General features: G+C 34.4%; 2 protein-coding genes and 1 pseudogene across 2 annotated transcripts in view; 2 read left to right on the forward strand and 1 right to left on the reverse strand.

The window, feature by feature from the left end:
- Window positions 1-1,993, reverse strand: part of LOC106761557 — an 18,462-nt gene extending 16,469 nt beyond the window's left edge. Inside the window, exons 1-2 of the mRNA XM_014645116.2 lie at window positions 1,718-1,993; window positions 655-1,026 (exon numbers count right to left, since the gene is read on the reverse strand). Of these exons, the coding sequence (XP_014500602.1) occupies window positions 655-983 (329 nt within the window). The 5' untranslated portion in view covers window positions 984-1,026; window positions 1,718-1,993. The remainder of the gene's footprint in view (window positions 1-654; window positions 1,027-1,717) is intronic.
- Window positions 1,994-7,927: 5,934 nt separating this feature from the next.
- On the forward strand, window positions 7,928-9,567 carry LOC111241595 (annotated as a pseudogene).
- Window positions 9,568-10,983: 1,416 nt separating this feature from the next.
- LOC106760810 (probable histone H2B.1) lies at window positions 10,984-11,789 on the forward strand. Its single transcript, XM_014644238.2, has one exon. The coding sequence runs from the start codon at window positions 11,082-11,084 to the stop codon at window positions 11,523-11,525; it is 444 nt and encodes a 147-aa protein (XP_014499724.1). The 5' UTR covers window positions 10,984-11,081; the 3' UTR covers window positions 11,526-11,789.
- The last annotated feature ends 1,944 nt before the right edge of the window (window positions 11,790-13,733 follow it).

The raw sequence follows: 13,733 nt of genomic DNA on the forward strand, positions 1-13,733 counted from the left end.
TTATTACATAATAACATTTTCAGTTCCAAAGTCAATGACACCAACTTGAAATCACGACAGCAACAAAATCACTAGCATGAGTGGATACAAACAACCAAAAAAAATTTGCTTGTTTCCCCTTCAAGCCTTATGTCAATGATAAATTAACTTTATCAGTAGTTTGATTCAAGATTTTTCATGTAGGATACCATTACTTCCAAACTTAAAACTAACTAGTGAACAAATCAACCTATCCCAGTTTAATATCTTCATGGTTAAAGATTGCAGGCCAAATTGATATCTTATGCAAAACTATATATTTCACTATGTTTAGAGAGTAGGCTATACAGATAACTCCACATGACATGGTAAAATCCATCTTATTTTGATTATTCTACAATGACACAGCCATTATTTGTACATAATGGCCCTTAATAACCCTTTCTAGCAAAGGTTATGTGTGGTTTCTGATAGTGTCTTACATTTTGGATATTAACCATGTCAAGGTGCTCGAGTCAAAATAGCTTAAAATAATTCATGCCATACAGGGAAATTCATTGCAATTTACCTAAACATCGTGTATTTACTTGAAAATAATGTGATGTAGAGATATGGTGCAGATTTTACTGATGCTCCAAAGGAGAAATTTGTGTCTTTTATATAGGGGCTAAATACCTGACTTTCTTGATCATAATGGCTTTAAGTTTCTGAGCAAGATCCTCGGATCGAAGCCTTCGCTCCAAGTTCTTTCGGGCTAAAACACGCTTCTCAGAGTTTTTGATGTGGAATCTCTGCTCCTGCTTTATCATCCTCTCAATCCCACTTCCTTGCATCTTACGCTGCATCAATGCCAATGCCATTTCCAAGTTCCCATTTGTGACCCTCACTCGTATGCCTCTGCATTGCTGAAGCTGTTGCATTTGATTATGCCCAGTATTGAAGGGTTTAGTTGTGAAACCTGAAGTTCTGAATAAGCTTGATAAATGCCTTGCCAAGGAGTTCATATCCTTGAGATACAGATGTGCTTACTCCTTCTCTTCCTTTTACCTGGTAAAAAGCAAGGAGAAAAAAAATATATTCAATTAAAAAAAATCTACTTGTATTGTTGTTGACACAGCACCATGAATAAAAAAGGAGGTCAATAATAATTTTCATAAATTTTTTGGAACTTTTGAATATCTTGCTTTTGGGTGTCAACAAGGAGGACTGATTCAGTTTTGCAGAAGAAAATCCAAATCAATCCATTTGAATAGTTTTGGTTTCCTAAGTAAAAGAAGACCAAAACAAGTATCAATTACGAAGACTATGGTACATAAACTTCAAGCCTGTGACTGAAAAAGACATGACATAATAGCAACAATTACATCTGGATCTTTCAAAAGCCGTTATTACACAAGCAAGAAATCGAAGCCAAGAATAAATGATATCATTACACATGTTGAAATTTTCCCAGAGCTTCACATATATTGAATAATTCATACCAAACTGTGCATCAGCCATGTAACTTCCAAATAGAAAAATGTACAAAGCCAACAACATGAAACAAAACCCACTTGCTAAGAGACCCAATATGAATGAGTTTCAGAGAATCAGAGGCTCAATGAAGAATCTAAAGCAGTTGTACCAAGAGAAAAACAAATCGTGGTACAAAAAAATAACTTTTTTTTTAATTTGTGTGCAACGGGAATTAGAAGAAAATAAGGTCAACAGAAAAACACAGAGGGAAAAGGTAACTTACAGATTTAAGGTGGAAGGTGAGCGAGGATGGAAGAGTGCGAAATGATAAAAAACAGTGGCAGAATTCTGATCCAAAAAACTTTCAGATATGAGATTGTGTTCGGATTCTACTTCTCTCTCTTCCTCTCTAAGATCCCTTAACCAAAAAATTCAATTGAAAATGAAACCCTAATTTGCAAAAGCAGGAAGGGTTCCAAAAGTGAAAACTGAAGTGAACTGGAATGTGAAAAAAAATATAAGAAATTTGGAGAAGAGAGACAAAAAGGAAAAACAGAAGACAAAGAAAGAGATGGTGAGAATGAAATACCCTTGCTGTTAGTTTTTAATTTTTGGAATTTTCATAATTTAATTTTAATGGATGCTAATTAATATATAATGAATAAAGATTTTTGTGTGTTCACTATTTTTTTACTGTAGATAATTACTTTAAAATGCGAGCAATAGATAAAAAAAATTGCGTCTCTTCACTATTTTATTATTTTTCAATAAAATTATAACTATAAAAATAAATACAAATAAGCATGGGTTGCATCTTTTTACTTGTTTATAATAAACTTTTTTTATTGATATTTACACTTGATTGTTTAGAATATTAAGCACGAGTCTACTATAAAATTTGAGTAGTGACTTAAATTCGGAATAAGACTTCTTAATGTTTAAAGAGAGAGACTAATCCACTGACCAATACATGAGTCGTAAATCTATGTTACCATTGAAATAATATTTAATTCAAGTATATAATAATAGAGTAGTTAATAATAATATAATGATATCTCATCATAATTAATAATCATAATATCAAATCGTCGAGATTAGTTATGATATGTGAATATTGCATCAATAGATATAGGTTTGGACCGCTCCAAAGTGGAAAGGCTTAATGGACCTTGTTGGGTCTCTTATTTAGTATGTCTATTGGGTTGGGTAGGAATATAAGTTCCCCTAGTCTCGGGAGTTTGATTTGGTATCGGGCCTTGGCTAACTTGTATAGTTTGCAAGTGGATTGGTCATTCGACCGAGCTCATTTGGGATTGGTCCTCTAATTGAGCTTTGTAGGTAGATTAACCATTCAATCGAACTCTTGTGTGGATTGACCTTTTGATTGAGCTTAGTAGGTAGATTGACCATTCGGTCGAGCTCGCATGTGGATTGGCCCTCCAATTGAGCTTTGCTTTGATGCTACCAACTTTAGGCATGTTTCGCTTTGCTGTTGTCGACTTTATGTGAGGTTCCCTTTGATGCGGTCGACTTTAGGCGAGCTTTGTTTTGATGCGGCTGACTTTAACTGAGCTTCACTTTAATGTCGCCGACTTTAGGCAAGGTTCGCTTTGATGCAATCGACTTTAAAGCGAGCTTCACTTTAATGGGTCAACTTTAGACAAGCTTTGCTTTTGATGTTTATGAGGGTTTTGTTAGGTGTTGTTAGTTTGGGCAGGTATGGGCAAGTTGATGATTTTAACTTACTTCGATACTGGATTTCTTTATCATTAGTTCACTTTAAGCAATCCCTGCCGCTTTTTGAGTCCTATTCGCGCTTATTTCTTATATTTTTCTTCCCAATTTGCTTACTGTCAAAGGAAGTGGAGGTGCCTGAGCTGAAGGCCAAGTGGGAAATCCTAGCCAACTTTTGTACTAAGGTCAATAGATAGCTAATAAATAAAGACCTAGAATTAGTACAAGATTCTAGTCATATTGTTTAGTTAACCTTTGAACTTCCAACAACCAAGGGACGAGAAGGTGGCCTTGATAGCAAAGGTTAAGATGAGTGTCGATGATCTGCCTAAAAAAACGTTTTCCAATTTTGAGGCTAATGTTGCTCGTCTGCCTTGAGGAGAACGCTAACTTCATGATGACGGGTTGACAACCTATGTTGAGAGTTTTTAGTTGGTAAAGAGGTGGGTTGCCTATTTTAGTCCCAATTTGGACTTTGGTAGTGGACAACTCGTGTATTGTGGTGTTTGAATGTTGAATTATTCTTGCTTCTGTAGTCGGTATTGTCACACTGAGTTGTTTTCTGCATTTGTACTTTGATTGAGTTACTCATATGCTAGAATGTCGAGTTGTTCTTGTACTCAATCATTGGAAACGCTGAATTACTTTTTGTGCTCAAGTACTAGGATGTCGAGTGATAGAGGGTTATCTCCTGAAACATATATGAGAAGAACTTAAAGAAGAACATTTGCAATTCAAAGGATTTATGACAAGGTCAAAGATAAAAAACACATCCCGAAAATCATGAGCATAATTGAAAAATAACTTAAGAAATTTAATAGAAATTTAATAAATTGTAATTTTATTTTAATTGTAAAAAATTTGTTTTTGTTTTTAATTTTTCAAGTAATCTTTGGACCTGATGTCTTTGGGCTTTCTTAGGTGTCTTAAACATTTGTATCTATATGTAGAGGCACTAAATACATATATGTAGACACTTTTGAGTCATAATATATGAATTTGCATTTTTGAGAGAGGATTTTTTTGGTTCTTGGATTGGAACTCTGATTCTTATAAAAGATTAACATCCTTGTGGCAAATCTTCACTTGACTTATCAATATGTTATACTGTTGTGTCCCAATCTCTGTCTTATTCCACATTTTTCTCTAATTTATTTTTGTTGTGTGCCTTGAGGATTCAAATTCAGAAAAGATTGTACTCTTTTCTGGACAAATTCGTATCATCGAGTTGTTGTTGTACTCAAACACTGTAACATCGAACTCCTCTTGTACTCGGGTATTGGGATGTTCAGCTTTTCTTATACTTTGTATAATGTTTTGCATTGTTTGCTTTAACTCGAATAACTCAGTGTTTCTTTTCTATTTTGTTTAAGTAACATAAACCTTGCCCATAAGGCCATAAGGCTTTTAGTTGGTTATTTGCTGAAGTAGCTCGATTTTCTTGGCGAAGTAGCATGGTGGCTTATTATAGGTCTTTTCTATGAAAGTTTATCGACGAAGTAGCTCGGTTTACTTGTTGAAGTAATCCCATAGGGCATATGGTAAAAGTTAATTGGTGAAGTAGCTCAGTCTACTTGTTGAAGTAGCCCGATGTCTCGTTTGGAGGGCTTTTGGTGCCTCGCGTGGAGGACTTTTGTTATTACTTAAATAACTTGGGTGTCGTTTCCGTGGTATTTTCTCATTGTCATCTTTGTGGTCTTTTTTTATTGTCACCTTCGTGGTCTTTTCTCGTTGCCATCTCCGTGGTTTTTTTATCGTTGCCACTTTTGTGGACTTTTCCTGTTGTCACCTTCATGAATTTTTATCGTTGTCACTTTCGTGGTCTTTTTTCATTGCCACCTTTGTGGTCTTTTCTAGTGATACTCTTCAGTAGCTTGGGTGTCTCATTTGAGGGCTTATAGTGTCGTGTTCATGGGCTTTATTTGTTGTTGGAGTAGACTTTCTAGCAATGGATGTTTGTCCTTGTTTGCTCATAATAGGAGCCTAAGGAAAGGAACCCTTTTGCGCTTGCTTCCTTTCTTGTTCTTGCAAGTCTTTTCATCTTTCAAATTTTGTTTTTCCTACCTTTCTTTATGGTTACTTTTGCATAGTTATGCGACGTGTGATCGTAGTTGTGATACCATTAGTCAATAGTCATTGTTAGCATAAAGCAACAAAAACAAAGAACCAGAAAAATAAAATATCTCTAGTAAAGGTTTTGCGAATATAATTTTTGTTGTTATCTTTTAAACGTTTGTCTCTATGTCGTCTTAGGTATTTTACTAGTGGATGTTTGTCTTCGTGCTTATCTATTATTAAGGTGACTTTGATTAACTTTTCATTAAGTTCTTCTACCTTGTAGGATTTGTTGTGTAAGGGATCCATAATGAAATATGATTCGTCCCAATTAGGTGTAAGCTTTCTTTATGCTTTATAGTCGAACTTTCTCCAAACTAAATGTGTCTTCTGCATTGTTCTTTCTTGGATCCAGGTATTGCAACACTGGATTGTAATATGCTACTATAGTTTGGCATTAAAACGCCAAGTTATTCCTACACTCAAACACTGAAAAATCAAGATTTTATTGTACTCGATCATTGAAATGTCGAGCTTCTACATACTCGGTCACTAAAAAGTCGAGCTTCTATTGTATTCGATCACTAAAAAGTCATGTTGTTTCTATATTCACTAAAGTCTTCATGTACTTATTGAAGTACTTTTGTGCTTTGCATTAGAACACCGAGTTGATATTGTACTCAGGCACTAGATCATGAAGTTTACTCCTATATTTGGACACTTGAATGTTGAGTTTGTTGTTGTACTCAGGCACTGTATCGACGAGTTGATCTTGTACTCATTAAACTCTTCTTGTACTTAGGTATTAGAATGTCGAGTTTCTCCTATATTGGGCTATCGAGTTACTCATGTACTAGATGTTGTAGAGCCATTTTTTTTTCTATACTCATATCAAGTTGCTTATATACCAAAACGTCAAGTTGCTCAAGTGCTTGTTCCCTGGATTGCTTTTTGTGTTTGAGCATTAGGATTTCAATGCATTTTTGTACTCGGGGTACTAGAATTTCGAGTTCCTTTGAACTTGGCACTGGTATGTCATTTTACTTTTTTGTGTTGAACACTGAAATTTTAGGCTTTTTTTGTACTCAAACACTGAAATGTCGTGCTTCTCTTGTATTCGATACACGCCGAATTTGCTTTTTTATGCTCGAGCACTAACATGTTGGACTTCTTTTCTACTTCATGCTCTTCTTGTACTCAATTAAAGACTAAATTGATGCTCGAGAACTAGAATGCCAAGTTCATTTCGTGCTCGATCTAATGCTTTGAGTTGTGTGTTTTAGCTCGATATCTCCTCCATTTTGTTGATGTCTCCCCTCATATGGAAGTCTTTTTGTTTCTCACTTTGAGGTTTTTCCTCACTGTCTAAGTAACTCAGGTGCCACCTCCATTGTCTTTTATTGAATGTTGAGAAACATGAATATTAATAAAAAAAAAGATTTTTATTAGAAATTCGGGTGTGCCTTGTTAAAACATTTATCGACAAAACCCAACTTAGGGAAAAATATGTTTGGAGGAAAAAAAATACATATTAAAGTAGAGAAAAAGAGTAGAAAAAGAAAAAAATGGTTCATATAACCATGAAACATTTTAACTTTAATATATTTTTAAGTGTGTGGCGTTCCATGTTCTTAGGACAAGATTCCCTATGGGCTCTTCTCAATTAGGGCGAGCTTGCCTTTAGCTCCTCGGGTTTCGTTGTCTATACTATCTTCAGTGACTTAAAAGTATTGGCTGAGTTTACGTTGTTCTCCCAAGTTTGGTTGTATTTATAGTGGTTCAAGTTGCTTAATTATTATTTATTGGGATAGGTTACTAGTGTTGGCCAAGCTGGTTGGACGTGCATACGATGGCACCCTCAGGCTGAGGGCATAGCATGGCCTTACCTCCTTTGGGTTTGTCATGAGAGTGATGATGGTTGAATGGTCCTTGGTTGGCAATTTCTTTGTCATGTATGAGGTAGACACAACGACTCCGAGCTTGCTTAGTGTTTTGTGTCCAACCAGGACATTGTAAGACAAGCTTACATCGACTATAAGGTATATATCAGGTTTAGCTCCACTAGCGCGACATTGTTCTTCCTATTCCTTCCTCTTTCTGGGACACCAGACTTTTTCCCCTTTTTAATATGTTTTCTTCAATCGCCATGTACTTGATCTCTTATTCTCTCAGATCATTCATGTTGTCTAATTTCTCTATAAAGAGGGAGTTTGAGAATGGTCTGAGACCATATATTAGTGAGTGCAGGATCACCAATGGAGTAAGGTCCAAGATCCTGTCGTTGTCGTGGTAAACCTCTTCATGAAAGGTCTTAGGGTTTCGTTTTCCTTCCACTCCATGTATCTTAGGGGTGGACATCACCTTGTGATATGAAAATCGAGCTCTAAAAATGGTGCTTGATGTCTTAAAGGAATTCACAAGTATAGAGGCACCAAGGTCAATTCATCTATAGTAGTTGGAAACAACCTACAAAAGGCTCGAACTACTTCTGTTGTAAAATGATAAAAGTTCTTGACGTGGTCAATCCTAAGTTCAAAAACTCAGTCGTGTTTTTGGAAAACATGTCATTCTTTTCAGTCTACTTTGCCTATTGAAGTGTGTGAAATCTTAGAACTCCACTTATTCTTTTTCCGAAAGATAAAATTAAAAAAAAATATTCACTTTTTTTTTGGTAAAATAAAAATTAGGTTAAATATGTGTTTCGTCCCTCAACCTCCAAAACGCTTCCTCTGAATCCCTCCTCTCTACTCCATAGCCTTCCCGTCGGGACGAGCCCTTCCGCTTCACCGACCTCTCCTTCATCCGTCAATCCCACATCCTCCCCCTCTCTGATCCCTCTCCCGTCAAAATCCTCACTTCCCACCTCCCTCCCGACGTCTACTTCGATCCCCTCTCTGCCCTCTTCTCCTCCTCCCTCCTCCACACGGTCTCCCAATACCTCCCCCACACCTTCCCCGGCGCCGACCTCTTCTGGTCCATCAACGTAATCGCCCCTCCCGATTTAACCCTCGTCTACGTCTCGGAGGACTGCCACCTACAAGACCCCATCCACTTCCAGTACACTCCGCCACAGCCCCCCACCACTCACCCTTCCGATACCATGAAAAATAATTTGTTCCAATAAATGAATAAGCTGAAACTAGCCTTACTAATTTAAAGGCCATAAGAAGAAAGCTAGATAACTACATAAGTAAGGGATATAAAACAAAAAGCAAGGTCGTTTAATATTTAAACTTCAACTTTTAAGTACATGAAGGTAACAGTAATAGTATATTTTTTATTCAAGTTTTTAAAATCCCAAGGAAACAAACAGAAATAAGCTTATCTAAAAGTCGTGTGCTTAATAGAAAACCAAGCAATAATACATGTGTAGCAAGCAATACAGGTTTAATTTTTTATAGAAATATTCAAACATAGCAAACATTTTAAAATCCACATTTTTTTATGAAAGCAACCACATCTTACAATATACCTGTTACTATATACCATATAAAAACCTTAAGACATCAAAGCTATTGGTACAAGGAATGAATTCAACTTTTATTGTAGAAATTAATTCTTTAAAAAAAGGCACAACTCTTCCATTGCATGAAAATGGGTGACTAAAGTTATACACACACAATGAGCATTAACAGGAGGTGCGAGGTAAAAAGTTATGGCCAAGGACAACATGTCAATCAAACAAGTCCATTTTCTTTTCAAGTCCTCATATGTGCAGCTGAATGGTACATACATTAAACTAGTTCAAAGAAAACCAAAGACTCAATTGGAGTAACGCTGCTTTTGAGGCGGTCATCAGAGAAGGTGCCAAGCTTTCTCATTCTTACGTCTGCACACAGTCTTTCCATGCCGCTCACACCAAATGCCTTTATATTCATGGACTTTGCTAGATCGGGTTGCGAGATTGTAGTTTCTGTGTCAATTGTTTCCTTGCAGGATTCGTCTAGTGCTTATGAACTTATAGAGGTAAGCGCATGAGGAAAACTGGGGAGGCACAATCTTCGTATTCAGCAATTGGGTCCTGATACTGTCACTGAGTTATCCTTTCCGCACTTGTCTGTTGGTGAACAAACGCAGGACCTTCATAGTACTATTGTATTGAACCATCCACGGGGCTATTCTCGACAACTTCACAAGTGCACTGTTGCTCATTCATAGGGACATGCAGTTTTTGACCAAAACATTAAGGTGGAATGTTTGTTGAACAAAGATAAAGTGACGGTGGAATGTGTCGCCGGAGTCTATGGAGGTCACCAAGAATGTGTCGCCGGCAGAAGACCGGACGTCGGGGGTGGAGATGAAGGTAGTGAAGGTGGAAGTTGCCATGGAATCATAGGAGAATAAAAAGAAGAAAGAAAAAACAACATTGCACATAATTAATGCTGACATCACATTTGACTAGCCGTTAGTCAAAATCCAACACCGTTCAATTTTAAGGACTAAATATATGAGTTTCAAAACGAAGAGGACTAAAAACCATCAAAGTTTCGAGTAGGGACTAAATTCAAAATCGTGTAATACTTGAAGGACGAAACACATATTTAACCCATAAAAATTTGTCATATAATTTTAAAGGTTCAAAAAATATTTACAAAAAGATAAAAAAATAAAATAAAAATATAGAATATATATAAATAAAGGATGAAATTGGTAAAAAAGGATATATATTAAAAGAATAACTAATGGACTAAAAACTACTTAAAAAATTTAAAATGAAGATAATAAAATGAAATATATCAGGTTGTCTAAAAATTTATACCCATTACGTTAAAAAATAATACACTTTATATATAGATGTAGAAGAAAACTAAAATTTATAATAAGTAAACATTTTATATGTTAATTATAATTTAATATGTGATATATAATGTATATTTTGATATGAAATATTTTTAATTATTGACAATTTTCAAAATAAAATCAATTAAAAAATAAAATTAAAAAAAAAATCGAAAGATAAAAGATTAAGAATTGTGTTTAAAAAAATGGTTTTACTGAAAACAAATTCTATAAACGTTTATTTTCAAAATAATACTCCAAAATTGTAAAACAGTTATTTTAATTTATATGATACCGCTTTTTGTTTTTTTTACAAAATTTATCAACCTACATTTTATTTTATAACTATGTTGTTAAATATAACAAATATTTATTTAATGACTAAGTGTTGTGCCCATGTACAGCAATGACCATTGACCAAACCTTCCAACTAAAATATCAAATCCTATAAACAAATTTCATCATTGTTTATCATTCCATTAAAACAAAATAAAAAAATGAGCTGTGACTTCAAATCTTCAAATAAAATTAATTATAAATTATAAAATTTAGCATACACCCCCACAGATATTTCAACACATTGAACATTACATCTAATAGTACTAAAATAAGTTATTTGACATTATTTTATAAGATTTGAATTAACTTTCTAATATGAATTTAAAAAAAATTGATAAAGAATTTATAACCAAAAATAAACTCGGTTTAATTATAAAATGGAAGTAAATCTTAAATTGTTCAAGTGGAGGGAAAAAATGTAGCGCACTAAAATCTGAAAATCTTATCAGCCGTTCATCTATCAGGCTTTAATTGAAAACTCATCAATCTGGAGCCATTAAATTCTATTCAATTTTAATCAATCGTGTCCGTCGATGTTTTGCTTGATACAGAAGATAGAATATCCATGTCATGCATCCGCGGCAAACCCCCTTAACCAATAAGAACGCGAGAAGCTTTCTATATATTAATAATCTCTGCAGACTCTTTTCATTCACAGCTTCAACTATTGTAGCTTTAACACTTTCAATTCCCAATTCGAAACCCTAGTTTCTTTAGGATTGTTCTATTTTCAGTCGGCTATGGCACCAAAGGCAGACAAGAAGCCAGCGGAGAAGAAGCCCGCAGAAGAGAAGAAGTCCACAGTGGGAGATAAGGCTCCGGCGGAGAAGAAGCCGAAGGCTGGAAAGAAACTTCCGAAAGAGGGAGGTGCCAGTGGTGACAAGAAGAAGAAGAGAAGCAAGAAGAGTGTGGAGACATACAAGATCTACATCTTCAAGGTTCTGAAACAGGTTCACCCTGACATTGGTATCTCAAGCAAGGCCATGGGCATCATGAACAGTTTCATCAATGATATCTTCGAGAAACTTGCCCAAGAATCTTCTAGGCTTGCTCGCTACAACAAGAAGCCTACCATCACTTCAAGGGAAATCCAGACTGCGGTAAGGCTTGTGCTGCCCGGTGAATTGGCCAAACATGCCGTCTCAGAAGGAACTAAGGCTGTTACCAAGTTCACTAGCTCTTGAACTAAGTAACCTCTTGCTTTCAGGATTTTCTATGTGTCTGTTAGGCCTATTGTTAGATTGATTCGGTAGATATATTTTTAATTGAAGAAACAGCCTTGGGTTGATCTTATGTATGGAAGTGGTGTGGTTGGAATTGTAGGGTTTTATTTTGTTGGTAAAGCATATGTAATTGGTGTTGTGGGTGGTATTATTATTCGAAATTCTGTAACTCCTTGTGCTTATGTGTAAAGTAACCTTTGGTAAATTATTCTTCTGAGTTTTCTATTTGGTTCCATGGATAAATTTCTTTGTTAAACTTTTGGCAATATTTTATTTGACATGTTATGTTAGTGGGGTGAACAATATTGAATGGTATGATGCATGCATGAAAGTGTTTGATATATACTTGTGTCTACATGTAAATGCTGTTTAATATCTTTGGGTAATTGTTGGATCATTTAAACTGTCTTTGATAATGTTTATGATATGATTTCAATTAGGTTTTTTATCATTGATAAAAGTTTGTATCTATTTGTGCAAAGATTGAAAATTGCTTTTATCTCCTCTACTATGATAAGCTTGTTTTGGTTGAACTCTTGTTGGAATCTGAGATGTGAAACAATTTGTTTGAAACTAGAGGGGATTACACATGTTAATTTCAATTTTGTTAAAGATATTGATCTATCTGAATGTATGTTTTTGAGGGCATTTAAAAGATATTTTTCTCAAGCTTTATGTATTTTGTTTAAAGCTAGTTTTGGTCTATTTATATAGTTTTGGTCCAATTTGTTCAAAGTTCTTAATGACACACACTACATGATTTTTTGTGGTCTGAAAAACCTTAGTTTTTATTTCTGCAAATTATTCCATTTACTAGTTAATTTAATAATTAATTTTGTGAAAGCAAATTTTTTATTTTTCACTTTTCAATGTAATCATGTTTCATTTATGCCTAGATTATCATTTATCCACAAACAATTCATTTTGCTGTAAGTAACTAAACTTTTAGGAAAAAAATCAAACATAACATTTTGTTAAATGATATCATTTTTTGTATAGTATACAGCAAAAATGGTGTTACAGAGTCCAATACTTGATAAAATTTTATTTTGTAAATTTTTTTATTAATCGTCCTAGAATAACTAAATTTATGTTACTAATATTTTTATTTTCATTCTACACTAATACCTTTTATCAAAATACAAGCATTCAAAACATTAGTCATTACAATTTTTAATTTGTGCAATTTGTATTAATTGCAAAATGTTTATAAAAATTCAATTGATTACTTGACTTGATCAGGACTTATTGAAAATATTCAAAATTAGTTAGGAATTAATATGTAATCATCAAAAGTATATGGAGACTAACTTGTATATAATGAAAATTATGCAATGACTAATTTGTAATTGATATATATTATGGACTAATTTGAAAATAAAAAAATTTTATATGCTTATATACTATTATAAAAAATATTATAGGAACCATTAGAAAATATTTAATTTTTCATATTAGCAATTTGTTAGTTTCACAGTTTCAAAACATGGCAAGTCCAATGTGTAAAAGGTGGCGGCCAAAGTTAAAGTGCACGAGCTCTGTAATTATGTCTTTGATAAGCATATGACTTCCTTCATAAGGAGGTCTCCACAATCGATACCTAGTTTGATGTTAACAAGGACATTTATGATGAACAAATGCTTGATGTGATTGAGATTGTTGCATTGAAGTGGTTCACTAAAAAAGCTGAGAGAGACTGCTAAGGAGGCCGAGGGGACAGTTGTTGAGAAGGAGGTAGGGGAAGGTTCCAGGGAGGACATAATGCCAGTCCCTGTGCCTATACTGACCTTATTTCAGTGGAAGAAGATAATGGTGATGAGATCAACCATCAAATAACTTTGTATACCTTAGAATAACTTAGATAATTTTTTTAGTTAATTTATTGCTTTTTTATTTGTAGTGTGTATGGCTAGGTAGGCCTTCCTTTTGATGTAATGGCTTTATAAAATGAATAGAGTACTTTTGTCTTCACACATTTCACTTTCGTCTTCACTAGTTAAATAATTTGTGTTGTTCTGCACTTTTGTACCATATCAATAAGATAGTCGATGGATAATTTATGTAAAAGGTTCAAATCAGACCGATTAGATAGTCGATGGAGAACTGCATGGAAGGTTCTAATTGAACTGATTAAGTAGACGATGGGGATCTGCATGAAAAGTTTAACAC

This window comes from Vigna radiata, chromosome 5 (genome assembly GCF_000741045.1).
Source record: "Vigna radiata var. radiata cultivar VC1973A chromosome 5, Vradiata_ver6, whole genome shotgun sequence".
Classification (NCBI taxonomy): Eukaryota; Viridiplantae; Streptophyta; class Magnoliopsida; order Fabales; family Fabaceae; genus Vigna; species Vigna radiata.

What these genes read in the sequence shown, in the direction of transcription:
- LOC106760810 (XM_014644238.2), top strand. Translation starts at nt 11,082, where the DNA reads ATGGCACCAAAGGCAGACAAGAAGCCAGCGGAGAAGAAGCCCGCAGAA.